At 48.7% G+C, this 23177-nt stretch overlaps 1 protein-coding gene across 2 annotated transcripts; it reads left to right on the top strand.

Moving 5' to 3' along the window:
• The first annotated feature begins 1669 nt into the window (after positions 1-1669).
• Neu3 (neuraminidase 3) lies at positions 1670-11175 on the top strand. Of its 2 annotated transcripts, XM_075952964.1 has the most exons (4): positions 1733-1904; positions 7582-7686; positions 7965-8167; positions 9362-11175. In XM_075952964.1, exons 2-4 carry the CDS (start codon positions 7683-7685, stop codon positions 10406-10408), a joined length of 1254 nt encoding a protein of 417 aa, XP_075809079.1. In that variant the 5' UTR covers positions 1733-1904; positions 7582-7682; the 3' UTR covers positions 10409-11175. The 2 variants fall into 2 exon arrangements, with proteins under 2 accessions (XP_075809080.1, XP_075809079.1); XM_075952965.1 differs by lacking the exon at positions 7582-7686 and having other exon boundaries at positions 1670-1904.
• Positions 11176-23177: the final 12002 nt, after the last annotated feature.

Here is a 23177-nt window from a genome sequence, read left to right as displayed (position 1 = left end):
ATTTAGCTCTAAGTACTCTAGAACTCATGTTTAAACTGAGCTGGTTTAGAACACGCAGAGATCCCCTTCCCTCAGCTTCTGCAATGCTGTGGCAGGTGTCCGCCTGGCTGTTATCATCCCCTGTAGGTTCCTTGTTAAGTCAGCTCTTCTGCTGTGACCCCAGTCCTCTGGCTGCCCTGTTTTCAGGGAAGTCTAGACACGGTAGGGTATGATTATGCTGCACCTCCTCTCCCCAGCCCTGCAATCAGCCGTTTTTCTATGAGGTACTGGTTCTTTTAGGAGAAAACAGTTTTATTTTAGCTCAGTGTGGTTAGGTGAGTATGTCATTATAGTTTTCCTTTAAAAAAAAAAGAAGAAGAAAAACTGTGTCATGTTGTAATTTTGTGTTCTTAGGAAAGCCAATCCCTTAGAACTCTTAACTCATGGCACCCACCCCAATTCTATACTTACTGCATTTCCCCTGCCTCGTGGATTCAAATTCAATATGTCAATTGGTTTTCATCCTCCAAGTTAGAATTCCACTTTCCCTTTTGATTTTGCCAAATTCTTTTGTTTTACTTGGTTCCAACAAAAATGATTTTAGATTGTTTCTCACCATGTGACTTTTACTCAGAAGAATCAAACAAGTTCATGTCAAAGAAAGAAACACCATGATAGGGGGCATGGATGTGGGAGAGAGAATCCTCAGATAACCAAAATGAAATAAAAGGAACAGACACTATGTTTCTTGGTGGGCAGGACCCTGACCCTTGGTGTCATCACAGGCAGAGGTGGTGTTCAGGTCCCTGCGAGTCTGCCCTGTTGTGAAGCTTCATGTCTTACTAGTTAATCCACATTTGGAGACTTATAAGGTATAAGTTTCTATAGTACGTCTTATTAAGAATTATAAGCCAAACCCACGTCCCTCACCACAGGACGATGCCACTACGCTAAATGTCCTATACGTATAAATAACCATTTCTGGATTTTGATGCCAGTGTGTTCCACATCTTGTTTTTGTTTCTTTTCATTTTCCTTTGGGTCTCCTGTTTCTGGTAACCTTATTGACCAGGCTGAGTTATCTGTAGCTTTCTTTGTCTCCATGCCTGACTGTCCCTCTTAGAGGCTGCAGTGTCTCAAGAGGGGTCTTTTTCTTCTTTTGGGGAGGTGGGGAAGAATGGGACGGTCCTTGGACATGACTGTATGTAAACGTGTGTAGGCAATACACAATAAATTGTCTACAGAACTGGAACGTGAACCTAGGATGATGTGTGTGCTAGGCAAGTGCTCCACCCTTAGCTGGTTACAACTCTGTAAATACTTTTTTATCGTGTGTTAGGGACTTCTTGATAAATTGTTCAGGGTGGCCTTAAACTCGTTCTGTAGTCCAAACAGCAGAAATGTCCAGTCCTTCAGCTTTCGTCTCTATCGGACTAGCTGAGTTCACAAGCCCTGTGCTACCAGGCCCTGATAAATGGGTACTTTTTGCAAGGCAAGTGCCCAGTGCTTTGGGTGCACACACCCTTCCACCTCTATTTTTTTTTTTTGGTAGTCCCCTCTGAGGCCCGGAACCTTCGCTCGACAATTAGACTATCCAGGGAAGTTTTAGGCGGTGATACCTTCCACAAACTGACCGACAGATGAGAGCGTTGAGAAGCAAGCAGGGCGGGCCCTGCGAGGTAAAGGGCGTGGCCCGGCGGGGAGATTGACACCCGGCCGCTGCAGGACCTTTGCCCTGCGAGTCGCTTGTAGCTTCACCCCCGCGCCGCCGTCTCTCTCTTTCTCTTTCCTGCCAGCTCCGGCTCAGCGGTGTCTGTCTCCGCCTCCGCGGTCTCCGTCCGCCGCTTCCCTACCTCCAACGCCCCAGCCCTGCTGCAGGCACCCTTCCGAGACAACACGGAGAGCCCGGAGAGACGCTGGAGCCGGTGAGCTGGGGTGAGGGTCACCCCGAATGTGGCCCGGGGCTGTGGGGACCTGCGTCAGCCTGAATCAGCTGGGACCTCACAGCCGGAGAGTGTTCTGGGCCGTTCTATTTTTGTTATCTTCCATCCGCAGCCAAACTTAAGCAGTAGTTTAGAATCGTGGAAACGAAGCGTGAACCGAGCCTAGGAAAAGGCTTCTTAGGACAGAGGAAGTTGTGGTCGGGCACAAAGGTCCTGGCGTGGGAATTTTGAGACTAGGTTTGCAAACAAAGTGGCCTCACCAAAGTTTTTCTCCTCAGTCAAGGTTTCAGAAGTCGTGCTACCTTGTACCCTCTCTCTCTCTGAGAGAGAGAGAGCGGAGAGGACTGTGTTGGACAGCGAGAGTATAGAACTGCAATTAATACTTAGAATTCTCTGCTAAAGCAAACAATTCCAAAGCAGACCTGTACGTGATTCTTCTCAGCACACAGTTTAGGAGAACCGTTTAGGTGTCAATGCCAGGCCACTATGTTACCGCTGTCATCAATATTATTAGCATACTGATAATGAATGAAAATTAATGACTACTTAATTGTGGTGACGGCAGAACCAAGAGTGAATTCTGAAAAGGTCAACATTCATAATTAAAGACATCTATTTGGTTTTTTTTTTTTTTTTTTTGGTTTTTCGAGACAGGGTTTCTCTGTGGTTTTGGAGCCTATCCTGGAACTAGCTCTTGTAGACCAGGCTGGTCTCGAACTCACAGAGATCCGCCTGCCTCTGCCTCCCGAGTGCTAGGATTAAAGGCGTGCGCCACCACCGCCCGGCAAAGACATCTATTTGTATAGTGCCTTAAAGTGTACAAAACACTCCCAAGTGCCCCTCATAAGTATGCATTATTCACCTTTAACAAATGAGAGCCAGTCACGTGCCTTGCTTTTATTTTATTTATTAAAAATTTCTGCCTCCTCCCATCCCCCCATTTCCCTCCCACTCCCCCCCACTCCCCCTCCCTCTCCAGTCCTAAGAGAAGTCAGGGTGCCCTGCCCTGTGGGAAGTCCAAGACCCTACCCCCTCTATCCAGGTCTAGAAAGGAGTGCATCCAAGCAGACTAGGCTCCCAAAAAGCCAGTGCATGCAGTAGAATCATTATCTTTGGCTTCTCAGTCCACCCTCATTGTCAGCCACATTCAGAGAGTCTGGTTTGATCACATGCTCGTTCAGTCCCAGTCCAGCTGGCCTTGGTGAGCTCCCATTAGATAAGTCACACCGTCTCCGTGGGTGGATGCACACCTCGTGGTCCTGACTTCCTTGCTCATGTTCTCCCTCCTTCTGCTCTTCATCTGGGCCTTGGGAGCTCAGTCCAGTGCTCCAGTGTGTGTCTCTGTCTCTATCTCCATCCATCGCCAGATGAAGGTTCTATGGTGATATGCAAGATATTCATCAGTGTGAGGCCAGGCGGTGGTGGCGCACGCCTTTAATCCCAGCACTCGGGAGGCAGAGGCAGGCGGATCTCTGTGAGTTCGAGACCAGCCTGGTCTACAGAGCTAGTTCCAGGACAGGCTCCAAAGCCACAGAGAAACCCTGTCTCGAAAAACAAAAACAAAAAAAAAAAAAAAAGATATTCATCAGTGTGGCTATGGGAGAAGGCCAGTTCAGGCACCTTCTCCTCAGCTGTCCAAGGAACTAGCTGGGGAAATCCCCTTGAACACCTGGGAACCGCTCTAGGGCCAAGTCTCTTGCCAACCGTAAAATGGCTCCCTTAGTTAAGATATCTTCTTCCCTGCTCCCATATCCGCCCTTCCTCCATCTCAACCATCCCATTCCCCCAAGCTCTCCCCAGTCCTCCCCTTCTCCCTTCTCTCTCCCTATCTCCCCTTCCTCCCAACTCCCACCCCCCGTGCTCCCAAATTTTGCCCGGCGATCTTGTCTACTTCCAATATCCAGGAGGATAAATATATGCTTTTCTTTGGGTTCACCTTCTTATTTAGCTTCTCTAGGATCTCACGTGCCCTGCTCTTGAGCCTGGGGCATGACAAGCACAAGTTCAAGACCAGCCGAGGCGCTAAGAAGAGGCGTTGCAATTGATAGAGTAATGCAGTTCTTAAAGATGTGCCTTTGTACGGGGAACACCACTATTAACGTGATTTTATTGTCGTGAGAATATCATCGGTGTCTATGCACATCTGTACAGTGTAGACTACGGCATGGCTGGGCTATCTGGAATATGCTGCTTGCTGACTTAACGTGCTGTTTCACAGTGGAAGTTAGGTAATTAGGTATGTGCTCTAATAATGACAGAAGGTGTAATATAATGAATGTTCAAGCCAGCAAAGTAGCTTATTGTCGTTTCAAGTTTTATGAACTGTGCCCAATTGTGTTATGTTTTTATATGACTGGCATCACCACAGATGTGAGTAGTGGTGCCAGAGCGGTGAGTGACTAAGATGTCTCTAGGCAATAGGAATTTATCAACACTTATAATCTTGTGGGATTTGTAGGGTGAAAGGATCAAAGAAAAACACCTTGCACCTGACTAGACCTGAGACTTGGGCCAAGGAAAAACACCTGATTTGACCCCAAGACAACAGCTTGAAATCACACTAATCCTTGAGCTTGCCCTGAGTGAGGCTGAGGAATCCCACCAATCCCTGAGATTGCCCCAGAATCAGACCCCAAAAATCCACCAATCCCTAGCCACCCTTGAAAACTCCACCCTCCCACCCTCACCCCCCAAAACCTACATAAAGTCTGTGCCCTGTTCAGTTTGCTGCTGTTTCTCACCAGAGGTAGCCACCCTCCTGAAAGCTTCCTTCCCAATAAATCTCTTGGGTGAGGTTTGTCGTGAGACATTTTTGCTGGAGCCCAGCTGTAACGACTTTCACCAGAGCAGAGCAGCACTGTTTAACACTTGCTACTGTAACACTTGCTGGGAAGCGTTCCCTAGCGGAGCAGAGTTGTTACACTCTGGAGTTCTAAGCAGAACTAACAGCTTCACTGGGGAAACCCTCCCTTGCAGTTGCAGAGTTGTTACACTTGCGCTGGAGAAACCTTTCCCTGTAGCAGGGCTGTAGGCTCCTATGCTTATAGTGACTTTGTGGTTTAGTGACTTTCTTGGTTCCTGACCGCCTGACTTAACTTTTCATCAAGCTGCAATAGTTATAGGAACCCCCCCCCCATATACAGTCTATTATTACATTTTATATAGTGCCTGACTACAGTCAGATATCAGTTTCAGGACTCGGGAATAATACGCCCTGTTTGCCACGGTGGCACACACCTGGAATCCTAACACTCAGGAGGCTGAGGCTCAACGATAGCAGGTTCAAGGCCAATCTGGGCTTTACAGTGAGACATTGTTTCATTTTTTAAACTATGTAATGACTTATAACTGAAAAATGTTATAAAAACTGCCATATATTGTGATCCTATTGTGCAATAGGCCTTGTGACAACTACTTAAGGATTTTTAATTCTTCTTATGTAGAATTTAATTCATTTTATAGATGAGGATCCCAGAGCAATAGATAAGTGAGAACCTGTAGTGGTCTAAGCCAAACCTAAGCTTTGACAGCAGTGTGACTCAGGATAGAGACGGATGTAGAATAAAGCCCATTGGTGCACAGAAGGAGAGAGCCTGGATGGGGAGCACACGCATGCTCTCACACAATGCTGACAAGACGGTCCACATAGTCTTCTGCTTATACTGCTGCAGCCCCAAGTCTGGAAGGAAGAACAGCTTTTCTTCTGACTCCAAGGCCACTGCCTCCTCTTTTCTCACAATAGTGAGTTCCGGTTCTCTCAATTTAGTGACTGACTGAGTCATTCAGAGGTGTTGGGAGTTTCTCTTGTTTGGCTCGAAGGCGGTAGATGACCTGACACAGTACAACATTACCCCATAGCTCATTACCCAGAAGCTGCCTGAGAGGCTGGTCTCAACTCACAATGCCATTCCCACCAGAAACTCTACAGTGGATCCCGGTAGGAGCAATACCACGATAATGTGATAAAACCTGCCGGGATTTGCCTCCGCTGGGCCTTTCAGTCCCATCTATGCTTATGGTTTTACTCTCCAGCCTATCACAGTCACGCCGTTCTACTGAAAGCCTGCACAGCTGTTTCCTATTACCTACAGGCTTTGCTGCCCCCACTCTGCTTCTTACCCCACCACTTGGCTGGCCCCGTCTACACTCTTTATATTCCAGTTCATTTATCCATGCGCTCATGCATCCAGCAAACACTTGTCCGGTGCTGATCACAAACCATGCTTGTTTCCAGATGAGAAGATACAGCCCTATGTGTAAACAAGGGGTACAGCGAAGAAACTGCTGGGATGGCCACTTCATGGTTAGGGAGAAAGTTTTTATTATAAATAAGAGAGAGAAGAGTCAGAGACATCTAGGGGAGTCTAGCCATGACTAACTTTCAGGGACAGAGAGAGGAGCAAAGAGAAGAGGAAGGGAGAGAAGGAGGCTGGCAATTTCCAGGGCTAAGGGAGCAGAGAAGATAGCAAAAATGGTGGCAAAGCCTTGCCAGTTATAAGCAGTTATGCTGCGGCAGGAGGAGGGCAAGGCAAGTTGGCTGGAACAGCCGGGAACTACTATGGGGCCTCTGATCTGCTGGCGGCTTGTTTGAGTAAATAGACAACTAGATGCCCTCTCAGGAGATTGGGGGGCTGTAGGAGAAGATAACAAAGTCATGGCTTTTACTGGCAAACAGAAACCCACTCTACACGGTTTCAGAGGAATGCCGAGTGTTTCCCGGGTCAGAGTCCAGCCTGGACTGAGCACAGACTGCCCCCTGCACACTGGGACCTGACACGATGGCCCTCTGATTTTGTAGCATTCTTTGTATATATGTGTAATCTACGAGCCCTCACAGAGCGCTGGGTCCTGTGGAGAAACAAGCAGGGAGCTGAGGTGGCAAGGGCGCTGTCAGGTGACAGCTGGCCCGCTGGAGGGTGTCTGCACAGAGCTGGGGGAGGTGAGAAAGAGTGTCCCAGGCAGAGGAGGTAGCTAGCTAGTTTGGCCAGTTATTACCTTTTCTGGGGCCTCGGTCCGCACAGGTGTGCCTTTTCTGTTTTCCTACTTGCTCTTGTGTTGCCTCTAAGATAGCACTCACCTTTCAGGGTTTATCTGTGTGCACATGGTCTTCCCACCCTCAGTTCTCAGCTTAAAAGCAGGTGGCTCCTCAACACTGCTGTCTTGGCACTCAGAAATGTTGAATAAATAAAGAGGGACTCATTGGCTTAACTCTGCCATAACACTGCTGTCAGGGCACTCAAAAATGTTGAATAAATAAAGAGGGACTCACTGGCCTAACTCTTATGGGTTGCTGTTTATTATTTATTTTTATTTATGCAAATTATTTCCAAAATGGGCTTTGGGTGACATGATTTGAAAGAAATTAAATCCTAAACCTATTTTAGTCCCTTCTGTGGCCTCTGAGAAGTGGGACTTCTGGGCACTTTCCAAGAGTTTCTGGAGGTTTCCACTTTCTGTTATCACAGACCTGCTATCCTGGCACATGGCAGATAGAATATCGCAAAGACCCATGTAGCTGAGTTTGCAAGAACGTAATCTCCAGAGGGCTGGAAATAAGAGCGAACCCAAAGCCACAATAGTTATCTCTTGAGCTACAGTTAGCTGGTCACACATAAAAGTGTGGTTTTTAAGACACTTGTCCCATCTGCCAAAGCTGCAGGTCCACCCGGGCTACAGCACCTGGAAGTGAGCTCACAACACCAAGAGGCACCCTTTGAGAATCTACACCCTCTGCTGTGTGCGCCCCTCACAGAGTAAACTATGGGTAAGACCTCCTCACACAGATGAGTCAGAAGGTTGTCCTTTCTCCAGGCCTTCAGAAGAGGGAGAGAACTTGCCTTGAGAATTGTTAACCGTGATCTTACTCAAATGGGTTTGGTTTATAGTTGTCTAGAATCCCAGGTCAAGAAATCAATGTGTCTGGAGAGCTGATGTATTGAATGAGGGAACATCTTGTTTGCTTTGGCTGCTGAGGACGTGGACGTTTGAGCACATCCACAGCTCGCTGTGTCCTCAGCTTTGGACTGTTTGCTGTCCCCGCAGAAGTCATGGAAGGCATGCCGTCCTGCTCCACTCTGTTCCAGCAGGAAGACCAGCATGGGATCACCTACCGGATCCCAGCCCTGCTCTTCATCCCTCCCAGCCACACCTTCCTGGCCTTCGCAGAGAAGCGGTCCACAAGCAAAGACGTGGATGCCCTCTACCTGGTGCTCAGGCGAGGGGTGATGGATGGCCACTCTGTACAGGTGAGTGACTCCTCTTGGATAAGGACCTGGGACTCATCTCTCCTCAGAGCTGAATGCACTTCTAGCTCTGTCCCCCCCCCCCCCCCCCGCACCACCTTTGCCAGCAAAAACCTGTGTGGGGAACTGAGGGGAAAATAATAAAAACAATGGCTTTTACTGAGCTATTTTGGGCCAGGATTCACTGAATTTTATCCTGGGCACTGTTGTCAATCATGTTTAGCACATGGGGGAACAGGGCTCAAAGAGTCTGTCATTTACTCTCAGTCCTGCACCTGTAACCCAGCAGTAGAAACATACTTCAAACTCAGGCACCAGCTACCGAGGCCTCTGTGGTGCGTCCAGACCCTGCATGGCCTGCCGTTTTTTTCTGTGCCCTGATAGAACCACCCAGGGAAAGGAGCACCATTAGTTCAGCCTTCCTGAGCTCTTCATCTCCTAGTCTGCCCGCGTTTCTACTTCTCACAGCCTGAGGGGCACACTAAGTGGGTGTCTTCTCTGTCACGGTGAAGATGAGACTCTGCTGAGCCTCCGTCCTGGCTCTGTGTAACATCGCTGCCCATTTCCTTCTGAGGAGTTTGTACTGTGAGGGCTTTCCAGCCCCTGTTTGTACAGTACATCATCAGAGCTTCTCTGTGGCTTACCAGGTCAGACTCCACAGAGGCCAAGCCCTGAGTTCTAGGTGTCTCATTTGCTCTGGGACAGGCAGAGATCAAGCACCTTCACCTTCATGGACCACCCCCAACCCGCCCTGGTAAACTTTTTTGGCTGGTGTTGGAGATACAAATGCATATAATTTGGGTATTACCCAAAAGGCCCATTGTCTAAAAGGGGAGACAGTTACCAACAATATGCATACTGTCATATAGCTGCTGTAACTCTTAGAAGAGTGAGTTTCAAGGAAGCCCCCAAAGGAGGTGACATTGGAGTTGGGTATTGGAGATTGATTTGGAAGTCCAGATGCAGCAAAGAAGAACATTCTTGAGAGAGCACACCTTTTTACAATATCTAACATCATCTTTTTTCAGATGTAACTCCACCTTGTAATAGCTGCAAATTTTGAGATTATTTGGGCATTCAAGATCCTGTCCATTTCAATGTCATATATTGCTTGCAAAAAGAACTGGTGCTTTTAATGAGCCTTCTGTCTTACTATTAGTAACCCACTCCCACTATCTCCTTCTTCCCCTTGACTAGTGGGGACCCCTGCAGCCACTGATGGAAGCCACATTACCTGGGCATCGGACCATGAACCCCTGCCCTGTGTGGGAGCGGAATACCGGCCGTGTGTACCTGTTTTTCATCTGTGTGCGGGACCATGTCACTGAGCTTCGGCAGATTAGGTCAGGCAGGAATGCTGCCCGTCTCTGCTTCATTTGCAGTCAGGACGCTGGGTGCTCATGGGGTGAAGTGAAGGACTTGACCGAGGAGGTCATTGGCTCAGAGGTGAAGCACTGGGCCACGTTCGCGGTGGGCCCTGGTCACGGCATCCAGCTGCAGTCCGGGAGGCTGATCATCCCCGCTTATGCCTACTATTTTTCATGCCGGTTCCTCTGCTTTGCGTGTTCGGTCAAAGCCCATTCCCTGATGTTCTACAGTGATGACTTAGGAGTCACCTGGCACCATGGCAAGCTCATTGGGCCCCAGGTGACAGCGGAGTGCCAAGTGGCGGAAGTGGTTGGGAGGACTGGTAACTTTGTGCTTTACTGCAATGCCCGGACACCAAACAGATTCCGAGCAGAATCCTTTAGCACTGATTACGGTGACTGCTTTCAGAAAGCAACCCTGAACCCACAACTCTATGAGCCCGGCCGTGGCTGCCAAGGCAGTGTAGTGAGTTTCCAGCCCTTGAAGATGCTGCACTTGCAAGACCCAAGTGGTAAAGATGCGCCCGATACTCAGAAGCGCCCTCTGCTGGACAGTTTTCTGGAGCGGGAGGAAGGAGCTGCAACACCATCAAGAACGTGGCTCTTGTACTCACATCCAACTAGCAAGAAACGGAGAATTAACCTGGGTGTCTACTACAACCAGAACCCCTTGGAGGGGACCACGTGGTCCCGCCCCTGGATCTTGCACCGTGGGCCATGTGGCTACTCTGATCTGGCTGTTGTGGAAAAACAAGGCTTATTTGCATGTTTGTTTGAGTGTGGGCAGAAGCATGAGTGTGAGCAGATTGCCTTCCGTCTGTTTTCAGATCAGGAGGTCCTGAGCTGTGAAGTCTGTAACAGCCCTAGTAGGAGCTAAAGCCAAATCTAGACTGATGGGGGGAGGACCCAACTTTCCACAGAAGGCAATGGCAGCTACAGCCAGGATAACAGAGGTCTCTGATGTCTACAGAAAATTAAAAAACTAATATTTTGCTGCTTCCATTTTTTTTCACTTTTCCCTTTCCAATGAGCCTAGAGAAAATTGTGCCTTATCGTACACAGCAATAAGACTATGGAACTGGGAGTTTGGAGACCACGATGTGGTTTGGGTTCTGCTGCTGGCTTGCTTTAGGACTGTGGATGATGTATCCCCCGAACTCTCTGGACATCAGGTCTCCATTGTAAAATGAGAAGGTTGGTTTGTGACTTCTTGTCCTCCCATTGAAAGGAGAGACCGAGTGCTACTTCTTGTCCCTCAAACCTTGGATTCTGATGGTGAATGGAAGCCAGAGACTTATCTTCTCAAATGGCTCACTGCTCACTTGAGTATGAGGTGACCATAGGTGCTTTGACCAGAATATGTGCCTCATTCTATTTTTAATAAGGAAAATGCTCTTATCCTCCTAATCATACCCTAGCTCTTCAAGTTCTCTATCCTGGAAGAACTGAGAGAGCAGAACCATGAAGTCAGCTGCTTTCCCCGGCATTGCTGCTATGTTCAACCCCACCCCCCCCCCCATCCAGAAAACATTTCCCAGGGAGAAATGAGAAATCCCTGCCAGCTGCCCTTGATAATGGTGCTGATTGCTTTTGATGCCATTAAAGATGAATCTGAGGAGGGCTGAAAGATGGCTCCGTGGTTAAGAGCATTGGCTGCTGTTCTAGAGGACCCGGGTTCCATTCCCAGCACCCACATGGCAGCTCACAGCCGTGTAATAACTACAGTTGCAGAGGCTCTAATCCCCCCTGGCCTCTCCAGGCACTTCATGCACATGGTCCACACACACACACACACACACACACACACACACGCGCGCGCGCGCACGAACAAAATTCCCATACACAGTTCTCGTGTTCCTTGGCTCAAACAGCTTTTGGCTCTCCATTGTTTGGTTACAGGGCAGCCTAGTGTGCAGACCTTGCAGGTTGAAAGTAACAAATGCATACAGACTTTCCTTCGCTCTTATGTGAAGCCCACCCTCCAGGTGGGAAGGAAGAGCAGCCAGGGCCTAAGGGTGACTGGGGTGGATGACAGCCCTGGCAGTTGGGGAAAGGAGGAGGGTGGGAAGAGAAGGTAGGACCTCACTGTAGAGCCCAGCTTTGTTCTCACTGTACTGCATTAGGGTAGACGCAGTGGCTGAACTCCATGGCTAGGGATAAAGGATGAAAAACAGCTTTGGGATTTATGTGGGAATATCCAATAAGGGAGTCAAGGAAGGGGCTTGATTGCCTGCCCATGTGAACACCACTTCTCTAGTTACCCTTCCTGACCCCTTGCTTTGGGCTTGTATCTACTTAGTGACTAGCTGTAAATCCTTTAACTGGGAAAAGGCCCATTGTGATCTTCTCAGAAAACGTAAGAAAAGAGGATCAGGGACTCAGGAAGTCTGAGATGAAGACTAAAGAGAGATAGAGTGGGTGATGGCAACTGGGAAGAGCAGGAACAGAGGATGGAAGACCCTGCACCTTCAGGAAGAGAGGCGGGTGTGAGGTTCCATCTTGAGGGGTGGTGTAGAGGGCAGTGCTGTGGGAGAATCATGTTGAAGCTGTTGTCCTGAAGCTGGCAGGAGGGGAGAGAGACCTGTGGAGGAGGTCCAACCCGAACCATTTAGCAGTCTTAGCTTGTTCGTGGTTCAGCTAAGCAACAAAGACAACTGTGGGCCCTCCAGCCCTGCTAGTCACCCAAAGTCTTCAGGGCCCTGGGATGTACCTCATGCTGTGGTAACAATTGCTGAAGCCACTTCAGCTGTCTTTAGGTTGAAAGAGTAGAAAAGACAGGGTGGGTAGTCACACTGCCAAGGGAAATAAAGCAGAAAGGAGGCCCGTGGTCTAGGTGTGAAGAGAAGCCCACACAGGCTCTGATCTTTTGCCTTCGTAGCATCCCAGTCTGCTCCTGAGGTCTCTAGAATGGATCGGTACAACACAGTAACCCACCACTGGAGTTCCAGAGAATAGGCCTCCCATCCACGCAACCTCCTGGCCCACATTCCTTCATAGTCACCTCAGGTTCATGCTGTTTGGTGCTGCATAGGACCTGCATCTCTCGGTCATGAATCTTTCCTCAGAGTGCCTGAGGATGTCATGGAGCTTCACAGTGAACCCTAGAACCCACAGAGGTCAACCTGAGGCTGAAGGGTTAATGGTCTCCATCTGGCCCTATCGGGCCATGTTATCCCTCTGAACAGCTGAAGTCACATTCTGAGCCTCCTGTTGGTCCTTCCATGGGCTGCCAGGTGACACTATCTGTTGTGTCCTCTAGACGTCTGCTAGGAGGGGTGGAGGAACCCTTTTTCCTTTTTAACCCGGAATCATAATAACTTGTCTATAATATAGTTTTCCTGTCACATTCTGAATTCCCTGAAAGTAAGAGCTGTCTAATCCCTGTCTGTCCTCTGTCCCCAGCAAAAGGTCTGAGATGGTAGGCAGCAGGAAAGATAGGCTAAACGAATGGATGAGTCAGAGATCCTTGGCCACCCCCCTCCAGGTCCTCCCACGTTCAAACACTGCTGAGCCGTCACTGAAATGAATGCCGTGTGCACGCCAGGTTCCAGGTCCATTACAGTGCTTCCTGGAGCTGGGCTTTTATCTAGGTCGAGCCTGGTCTTGTCTTGTGAGATTTCCCAAGCCTAAAGCCAAGCTGTGGTGCGTGGGGTTCTCATTTCCCTGATATTTCCCTTTTGTCCATGATTGGACTTCCCATGTTTGTCACTCCTCCAGGATTCCAAGGAAGATGCTAAGCTCAAGTTTCAAGTGTGTTTTGTTGGCTCTGTGATGCCAGCACCAGACAAAACACTTTGTAGAGCAATGTACCATAAGCATCACCATCACTTAGAACAGTGGCTCTCAGACTGTGGGTTGGGACCCCGTGGGGTCACATGACCCTTTCACAGAGGTTTCCCAAGACCATCAGAAACACAGAATTTAATGGCAGCAAAATTACAGATATGAAGTAGCAATGAAAATAATTTTGTGATTGGTCACTGTATTAAAGGGTGTCAGCATTGGGGAGGTTGAGAACCACTGACTTAGAACCGATAAAGATGCTTAAAGGTCTTTGTTCCAGTAATTAGTGATCTTTGTTGCTAAGGAAATGAAATGATTATCATCTTAATATCTATTAATAGTTCATATTCCACATTTTTTCAAAAAGTAAATTTGAGGTAATTTTTTTATGAGAACTTTTAACTTTAAAACTCTTCTGTATTATCATTCTTTTTTTGGTTTTGGTTTTTCGAGACAGGGTTTCTCTGTGTAGCAGTCCTGGCTGTCCTGGAACTTGCTTTGTAGACCAGGCTGTCCCAGAGCTCACAGAGATCCACCTGCCTCTGCCTCCCGAGTGCTGGGATTAAAGGCGTGCGCCACCACCAGCTGGTTATACACTGTTGTTTAGCCAGTGGGAAGGAAATGGCCAGGGATGCTTGTGACACTGCTGGGCTTGACCAACGGTTCCAGCCTGACTCCTAACATTCTCTCAGTGACTGTGTTTGCTTTCTGGAATTCACTTTTGGAAAGGCTTCAAGTAAGCCTAGCAATTTTCATAATATTGAAACTCTCCCAAGGACAAAAGTATCATCCAGAGAATACTAACTTACCTCTTCAACAGTTTCATAATAATTGTTTACATAATCATTTAAGGCAAGAAATCTGACCTATTTTATGTTTGCATTTCTGTTAGGATGCTCCACATAGGGCCTGTGGGCTTGAGGGGAATACTCAAACCTACAAGCCTTGGTGGTTCAATTTATTTAACTCATCTAATAGTTTATTAAGACTCATTAAACAACGAATAGCAAATTTGATCCTGATCCTTTGAATGTTCCAAGCGCTGTAGGTAGTATTTGAAGCATGGCTAATTCGATTATTAGCCATTGTTCTAGCAAAGTGGGGCACAAAAACCCAACAGCCTGGGCACATGCTTAACTCACCACCTCAAGGCAGCAAGAGGGCCACGGGGTAGATCAGATAGCCAGGGAGTCCTCAGCGGGCTTAGCAGTGTGGAGAGAAGTGGGGAGGGCGCCTTTATCCTGCCCTTGGTCTCCACCACCCTCAGCATGGGCAGCATTTGGTGGCTGAATGCAGACAATGCGGTGATGCGGTGATGAAGAAGGGAAGAAGACAGGCCCCCGGAGGAAGGCACTTGAAGTGGAATACGGTCAGTGCCTGGGAGAGACTGCTGCAATCTCTGCAGCAGAGCAAGCCACACTTGTATTGCGGTTCCTCCCAGAAAAGCGTTTACTCTTGGGATCCCAGGATGGTAGAATTGTTTCCCAACCTCCCAAGAACCTGCTTTCCAAGGCCCTAAAGATGGATTTTGTTATCAGCAACCGGGAAGAGAATCAGAAGTGAGAAGATGGATTCCCTCAAGGGAGAAGCATAGACGTGGATGGCAGTGAAGGCTGACGCCATGCCAGCCATGAAGCCTGGAGGCACCAGGCAGCTCTCGGAGCCAAAACTCGGAGTGAACTCTTGTTTTGTGCAACGCTACCTCTGCCTTTCTTCGTGGCTGGGTCAGTCTCTGGAGCTGTGTATAGTACCTACGTCTGAGCCTCTGTATGCAATTTGGGTGGTTCTGCTCACGTTATTCTGAACACATGCACACACACACACACACACACACACACACACACACACACACACACACTGCATGATTGCTCCAGCCCTGCAGAGACTACAGAAAACGAGCCTCCTCAGGCCCTTACAAAGTCCTCCCCAGACACCCAAACTGCTGTCACCTGGATCTCTTACTTCTCAGTCTCAAGACCCGTGACCCACAAATTGCTGTGGTGCACGAACTCTTCAGTCCAGGGTGCTGTAATGAAATCACAGGAGGCTGAATGAAGGGAGAGTCTAAGTGACGCTTTCCAGCCTCGGAGCACACACAGGTCATCTCTGGAGAGTTATTTAAAAACAATTTCCAACCTGTCATCCCCATTATGCCTCCCTCTGGAGAACGGAATTTAGGTCTGGGGTAAATCCCTTCCCTTAGGGACCCCAGACTTGGATTCTTTGGGGTCAAGTCATTGAGAAATTGCTCTTCCCCCTACACTGTATACCTGGTTAGAAAACTTCTGTGTTGAAAATGAAGGCCTGGAGTTGGTTTATGGACAGGTATGGACTATGAGGGAAGGGGATTAAGTCTCTTAGTTTCCTTCTCTTCCTCTTGTATAGCATGGAACTGATGAATATTTGTTGAATGAGTGAATGAATGAATGAATGAATGGCCTTCAGTTTTAATCATTCAAAGAAGTACAGAGCCCACGAAATTGTGGATCCAAAGGCGGGTCTTAGACAAGGTGAACCATCCTGGCTCTTCTCGACCCTCCTTGACTTGGGACTTCATAGCATCAAAGTGACCCCAAAGAGGATATCTGGTAGATGAACTAAAGTGAACCCTGGATTCAGAGAGGTGCCATTAGCAGGACCCCAAACTGGAGCTGAGGGGCGACTTTGCCATTCCAGGTCCATGCCATGCTCTGTTGTGATTTGGAGGCTGTGGTGGTTGGAGTGAGAACGACCCTCATAGCTGCAGATGTTTGATGCTTGGTCCCCAGTTGGTGGAACTGTTGGAGAAGATGATGCGGCTTTGTAGGAGGAGGTTTGTCACTGGGGACATTTCCTGGGTAAAGCCTATGCCATTCCCAGTTAAATCTATCTGCCTCTTATTTCTGGATCAACATGTAAGCTCTCAGCTACTGCTCTGGCAACATGCCTGCCTGCTGACTGCCATGCTCCTGGACACAATGGTCATGAGTTTACCCCTACCCTCTGAAACTGTAAGTCCCAAATAGATGTTCTCCTAAAACTACTTTGTTATGGTCTCTCATTACAGCAATAGGAAATTAACTAAGGCAGGAATGGTTCCAGAAGCCCAGCCCTCTAGTCTTGCATCTGCTATGTTGTTAGTATTAAGGAATGTGAGCACATTTAACCCAGGACCTGTGATTGGATAGCGAGGCTTCCAGAGGCTGGTGTGGCGATGGCAGTAGGAATCAGAGAGACTCTGAAAGACAGAGCTTGTGTATCCACAGCCTTCCATCCACCCTGTGAAGATGCTCCTTTGGATGACACTACATTGTCCTTACACCTCTGGAGAAGGGCATTGTGGGTAGGGTCCATCAATACTCTCAAGGCTGAGGAGCATCCCGGCGCCCTAGGAATCTCCAGTGGGAGGGCACTGGTCTTGAACTAACCCAGACAGACCCAGGTTCAGGGCAGGCCTCACAGACATCGCTGATCTCAATGGGTTCTGATGGAGATCCAGGCTGCAGGCATGGATGTAACTGTTGAGAGTGCTGAGGTCAATCCTGCCAGCTGGGGATAGATGTCTCAAGATTCAGCTCAGGTGGCTGGCTGTGCTCGGGAGAACTACTGCTGTCTTCTATTGCTGTGATGAAACACGAGGACCAAAGTAGCCTGGGGAGAAAATGGTTTATTTGGCTCACACTTCCACATGTAATCCACCATTGAAGGGAGACAGGGCAGGAATCTGGAGGCAGGAACTGATGCAGAGGCCGTGGAGGGGTGCAGCTTACGGGCTTGCTCCTCATACCTTGTGCGGCCTGCAAACACACACACACACACACACGCTATTGGGTGTCTTTCCCAATAGCTCTTCACCTTATTTTTTGGATATAATTTTTCCCTGAACCTGGAGTCTAGATTGGACAGTGAGCTCCAGGGATCCACCCACGTCTGTCTCCCCAGCTCTGAGATCACAGGCACACGCAGTTCTGCCCACTCCCTGTTTAAGCATTCTAGGGAATTAAACTTTGGTCTTCAGGTCTTTGTGATTGTTGGGCAAGCACTTTACCCACCAGGCTATCTCTCCATCTCTCGAAGGAAAGGTTCTTAAGTCTTTTAGTTCAGTTCTTGTTTTTCTCTCTTCCCTGTGTCTCCACTCTCCTTTGATTTGTAGAACGTGAGCAATGTATTGAACTCTAGACCCGCCCTTTCTTCTTGGGAAGGGGGCATGGCATTCAGGTTAGAGAGACATGATGAGCTTATTCTTCACTTGCTGTTCGGGTCCGACTCTTGTCTCTGGCAGGGATAGGTGTCTTTGGGTCTGTCTATGAGCATGAGGCCACAAGTGGCCTCTTTTTTGTGTCTGAAAGAATTGTAGTGACCCACTGAGGAGATCTAACTTGGGCCAAGGAGGAAGCAGGAGGTGAAGGCTGTGGGCTTCATGTGTCTTATCAGGACGGCCCCATCAATCTCCACACTCCCCACCCCCGCACTGCTGTGATCTTTCCAATCCATTCTGTGTGCCAGCCAATGGGACAGGTTTTTTCACATTTTTATTTATTTGCTATCGTTCACGTGATGCATATGTGTGGGTGTGTGCACCACAGCACCTGTGCAGAGGTCAGAGGAAAGGAAGAGGAATGAGCCTCTCCTTCCTCTCCCATGACCTTTCCAGGGCTCAAGCTCAGGCCAGCAGGCTTGCATCACCTTTACCTAATGTGCCCTCACAGGCACAGCACAAAGGCTTTGTTTTGGCGATAAGGTACCAGTGTCTACCCCACCTCTCCCGATAGTTCTATATCTGTAGGCAGATGTTCCCAAATAGGCCTGTGCTTCTGCCTCTCTGTGGCTCTTTCTGCTGGAACTGCCTCTTCCCCTCTTTCCTCCCAGGATCTAACTGAGTAGATGTCCCATCTACTGGGATCCCTGCCCCGTTCCTGGGTCAGGATAGGCACCCCTTCTTGCCTCTCAGGTCCCTGGTCACATAGCATGACCACCGTGTGTAATGGTCTATTGCTGTATTTGCGTTCTTTTCTAGACTGAGCTCCCCAGCAGCAGGGGCCAGAGACCAGGTTATGTCCACCATGGGGCTTATTGGATGCATTTGACTATGTGTGAGAATGATGGGAGGGTAGGCAGTTGCCGGTCAGTGGTAGGTGGTCCTATCCCTGAGTCTTCAATAGTCACATAGACCTGGACTAAACATTGGTCTCTTGCCAAAAGAGACTAGTTATTATTTTGTTTCCAGAAATTAGAACACGTTATTGCCACGACTATTTTGAACTGGCAAGTTGAAAGTCTGCAATCTGAAGCATCTGTAAGACACCCGCACCCTCGCCCCGGCATAATTTTGTCTGAGGCACTACCAATGTTAACCATAAGGTGGCAATCTTTCCCTAACTCCCTGAATTCTGCAGCAATCCGAATTTTGAAGCATGCTGTCTATCATTGGTGACAGAACAGCAGTCCTTGCTCTTTCAAAGTTGTCCTGAGGAATCATTTGTTAGCTTTATAGTCTCCAGGGTGAAAACAGCACACGCGCATGCGCGAACACACACACACACACACACACACACACACGCACACGCACACGCACACGCACACGCACACACACGGAATCTGCCTCTGGTTTCGTCTAAGATAGACTGGGAGTTGGTAGACTGGTTTCCCTGCACGGTTTCCACTTCTTCATCCATCCATCGTCAATGCATTTAGAGGCAGGCAGCTGGGTTTTCCTCCTCCTTTGCCAGATACCCAAGACTCAGCCTTTTATAGGCAGTCTGTCCTACCTCATCTGTGGCTGTCAGGCTGCACATTGTAGCCTATGAATTCTGTTATGGGGGTTGTGGAAACTGCTGTGATCTTCCTCCATTCCTGCCTACAGGCGGATGAATCTGGAGGGAGCCCTCTGCCCTCTTCCTGGAATTCCTTAGCTAGTTCCCTTCTGATGGCTGATCATGACCCCTTCAGTGGACGCCTGCCTCTAGACATATCTAATAGAACACAGTCCCAGTCTTTCTACTGTCCAGTGACAGCCCTGGGATGGGCCTGAAAACTCCCTGGTTCAGCCAACTTTCTTCATGGGAAGAGGTGAGGTTTCCCCATTCTGGCAGGCACAGCCAGCCTGCGCAAAGATCAGGGGAGTACTTCCAGCCCTCCCCCACGGCACACACACAGCCTTCCACACAAGGCCTCCACGGACATCATTTTCCATCAAGCCGAGTGTGTGTGTGTGTGTGTTTTCTCCTTCAAGCCTCTCCTCACAGAGGTGGGCTTAGGGCCTCCTGTCCCCAGCTGGTGCCCTCCACTGCAAATCCAGAAGTCTGAGACCTCAAGGGAAATCCTACTGGGTAGATGTCATGACAACGGCTTTGCTTGACTATGACAGAGTTTACGTCAAAGAGAAAGGATCGGGGTTCCCTGAGGGAGACACTGCGATCAGAGCCCCTTGTCACCGGTACCAAGCAGGGGGTCTGCCTAGTAAAGGCCCTGCGGTGCTCCCACACCCTGTGCCTCTGGGCAGGGTAGGTCCTCTGCCTCTGGAGGGCCCGGGTTCCCCTCCACAGGAACTGGGACAGGGTGGAGAACAGAACAGATGTTTATGAAGCAAGCACCGTGTGGCTGTTATTTCAGGGCTTCTCACCCTTCTCTCATTCACACACTGCTTCCATATTAGCTAAATCTGTGGGTTATTTTTAATATTTCCCTTAACATACTTTATGTAAACATCTGATTTCATGATACTTTATGTAAAACCTGGCAGTGAAACTCGCAGAATTGATATTAACTTTTTCCTAACATACATTATGATGAATGAATAACTTTTAAAAAATAATAAAGAATGCTGGCAAGGACCCTTGTTACTGCCGGTGAGGAGTGTACCATGCTTGGGTGAGTTATTCACAGACCCCTGTCAAGTCACCAACACCATTTTTATTTCACACGAAATTGAAGCCCAGAAAGGTGAAGTGACTTGGCCAAGGTCACACCGAGAATTCTGATCTTGACCCACAGCCTCCGGAAGGGGGGGAGCCGGTGCTGGGGGGAACAGGAGGAAGCTAGTGACAAGAAGGAGAGGGGTGGCTGCCAGTGAGACCTGCCAGAAGGCAGGGAAGGAGGAGGAGGGTTGGGGGACAGGGACTCCATGTCAGAAAAGCAAATGACCTGAGTCCCAATGTCCTATGCACGGTAATGGCCATGAAAATAGCTGCAGCTTTGCCTGCGCTTGTGCAAGCAAGATTTATCGTGCCAGCAGCTCCGGTAATTGGATGATGAAAGCCATTGCAGCTGGGCCTGCAGGCTCGAGCTTCGTTTTCAGGGAGACGGGTGGGTGGAGTGGGGAGTGGCCTGGAGTTCACCCAGCTGTGGAGAGGCCTCCACCCTGGAAAGAGCAAGTGGTCAGGCCCCAGAGACGTAGGGGACCCTCCCCCTTTCAGTGGGGATCCCGAGAAGGGGATGGCAGACTCTGCTATGGTACCACACAGGAGAGCTGGAGGGAGCTTGTCTTCTGACTGAGAAGATGCAGTAGCAGGAGGTGTCAGGAGGAAGGGCCTGTGGCCAGAGGGGAAATCCTCGATTGGAACCTAATGCCTTTGAGAACCTAGGTCTCATGCTTCAAGCCTCAGCTTCCTCAGATACACCCTGAAGATCATGATGCAGACCTAGCCCGGAGGTAGTGAGGCTCCAAGGAAATTATATGATCCCATTTAGACCGGAAAGCTATGCCTGTGAGCCCTGAGTCCTCAGATCCCTAGACCTGATGCTCAGCTACTGTGGGTGCCGTCTGTAAGAATGCCAAGTCTCCCTGGAAGGTGAGGAAAGCCAGGGGACACGTAGACCGGAAGGTCCAGCAAAAAGCCCTAAAGGAGGAAATTGGGGGTAACAAATCAATCTTGAGGCTATGAATCTCCTCTCGAGGCTAGGGCCTCTGTCTGGCACTGAATCTGCTCCTACCTGGAGGGACCCTCAGCTGCAATGGGGACCGAATGAGCTGGGGATATGGAGATGAGGCAGAGCTAAGGGAGCAGAAGAGGGGTCTTTTGGATCCCAGGCCTGCGTCTGCCACTTAGCCAGCTTGCTGAGTGGCTTTTTACAAGCGATTTTCCCTCCTAAACCTTTGTTTTCTCATCTGAAAAATGACCACAGGTTTTCTTGAATTGCGAAGAACAGAAAATCACCTGAGGCCTTCTAGACAAATGGAGTTGGGCATGGCCCAGCTATGTGATGGAGTATGGACTAAGTTCTGGGGGACCAAGCATCTGGCCCTGTGGCTCTACCACATGCAACATGAACTCTACACAGCCCGTCTTTTTATTTTATTTTATTTCATTGAGAGAGAGTTTTATGTAGCCTAGAATGGCCTTGAACTCACAATGTAGCCAAAGATGATTTTGAACTTCTGACCTTTCTGCCTCCACCTCCTGAGTGCTGGGGTTCAGGCCTATGGCTTTATACACACTAGGAAAATACTCTACTGACTCGGCTGAATCTCAGCCCTGTAGCCGGCTCTTGACAGGAAGCTTTCCCCAGATAGACAAATGGAAATGTAGCATACGGTGGCATGAACTCAGGTCTGACTCAAAATCCTTGGCTCCAGACCAAAGCCGAGGGTGGGAGCTGCAGGCTGCGCCACGTCTCCCCTTCCCTCCAGCTGTGTAAGGTAAATTAATCGCTAACCGACTGACCAGGGACACCAGCTTCATCAAGCCCTTTCTGTGCACCAGGCATTGCCCAGCTCCATCTTCTTAACAGCTCTACAGAGTGGACATCTCTATTTGGCAAACCCTTACCTTACATTAAGTAACTTGATCAAAGTCAGATGCCCTGGAGGGGCCAATTCGCAGCCAACTACCTGGTTGCTGACCCTGAGTGCCTTACCTCTGCTGTAGTACAACAATCAGGCAGGAGCGCCTTCCCCACCTCAAGGCCCAAGCACACTTCTGCCTTCTCTCTCCAGGTACTGTTTTTTCTCTATCTGCTGCTTAGCATTTGGCTACAGATCTGATTACAGATTTCTCATCTCACGGGACCTCAGTCACATGTTACTCTATAGTCACCAAATCCACTCTCTTTCCTCACCATGGTAGTTCAATTTCTTGAGATTTCCCTCTGTCTGTACTTTCTTCCTGCTCTTTAAACTGACCTTCATTTTCCATGTCCCCATCACCTCAATTTCCCTAAGCTTATGGAGTTTGGGTCCCTGAGTCTTCATGAGGAAAATGATTCCTTTCAATGGCCTGAAAATGTCAATCAAGCATGGAATGGGCTTTTTTTTATGACTGCAGAATAGCACAGCCTCAGTGGTTTTACAGGCTCTTTCATCCAGAGGAACAGCGGCAAAGAGAAACCGTGAGTCATGATTTAACCCAACTGGTGATGACTCTGACCCTCCCTGGAGCCTTCTCTGTCCAGCTGGAGTTTTACTTTTCTGCTCACATACACCTGAGGGTTACACAGCCACAATGTCATTCCTGGATAAGGACAGTAACCAAGAACGTCTGTCAGGACAACGGACAGCACCCTCCGGTTTCACTTGGTACGCACAGTGCTAACTCTCTGCTTGGATAACATTTCAGCAAGGGTGGTTGTGACTTTGTTCTCGTTAAATACAGTTATTTTTAAATAGCATCAAAACAAGACTCCTTTTCTCTTTGGTTTATCTGTTATATCTTTCTAGCAATCTTCACACATTTCTTATTTTTTCTCTTCTCTTACTGATTTTTTTTTTTTTTTTGAGACAGGGTCTCACTATGTAGTTTTGGTTGGCAAACCAGAATAGCTTCAAATGTACAGAGATCTGCTTGCCCCGAGCACTGGGATGAAAGGTGTGTGTCATCACACCTGGCTTGGCTCTTGACCTCCTAATCTCAGACCATCCAGAGTTTGTGGAAAGGGTTGCAGAGGAG

This window comes from Microtus pennsylvanicus, chromosome 18 (assembly GCF_037038515.1).
Source record: "Microtus pennsylvanicus isolate mMicPen1 chromosome 18, mMicPen1.hap1, whole genome shotgun sequence".
NCBI classification, from domain to species: Eukaryota; Metazoa; Chordata; class Mammalia; order Rodentia; family Cricetidae; genus Microtus; species Microtus pennsylvanicus.
Note: the sequence above shows the minus strand (reverse complement) of the source record. Positions and strands in the feature narration are given on the sequence as shown.

What these genes read in the sequence shown, in the direction of transcription:
- Neu3 (XM_075952964.1), top strand. An exon ending in TGGATGGCCACTCTGTACAG is followed by an intron (nt 8,168 to 9,361) that starts GTGAGTGACTCC and finishes CCCCTTGACTAG; the next exon opens with TGGGGACCCCTGCAGCCACT.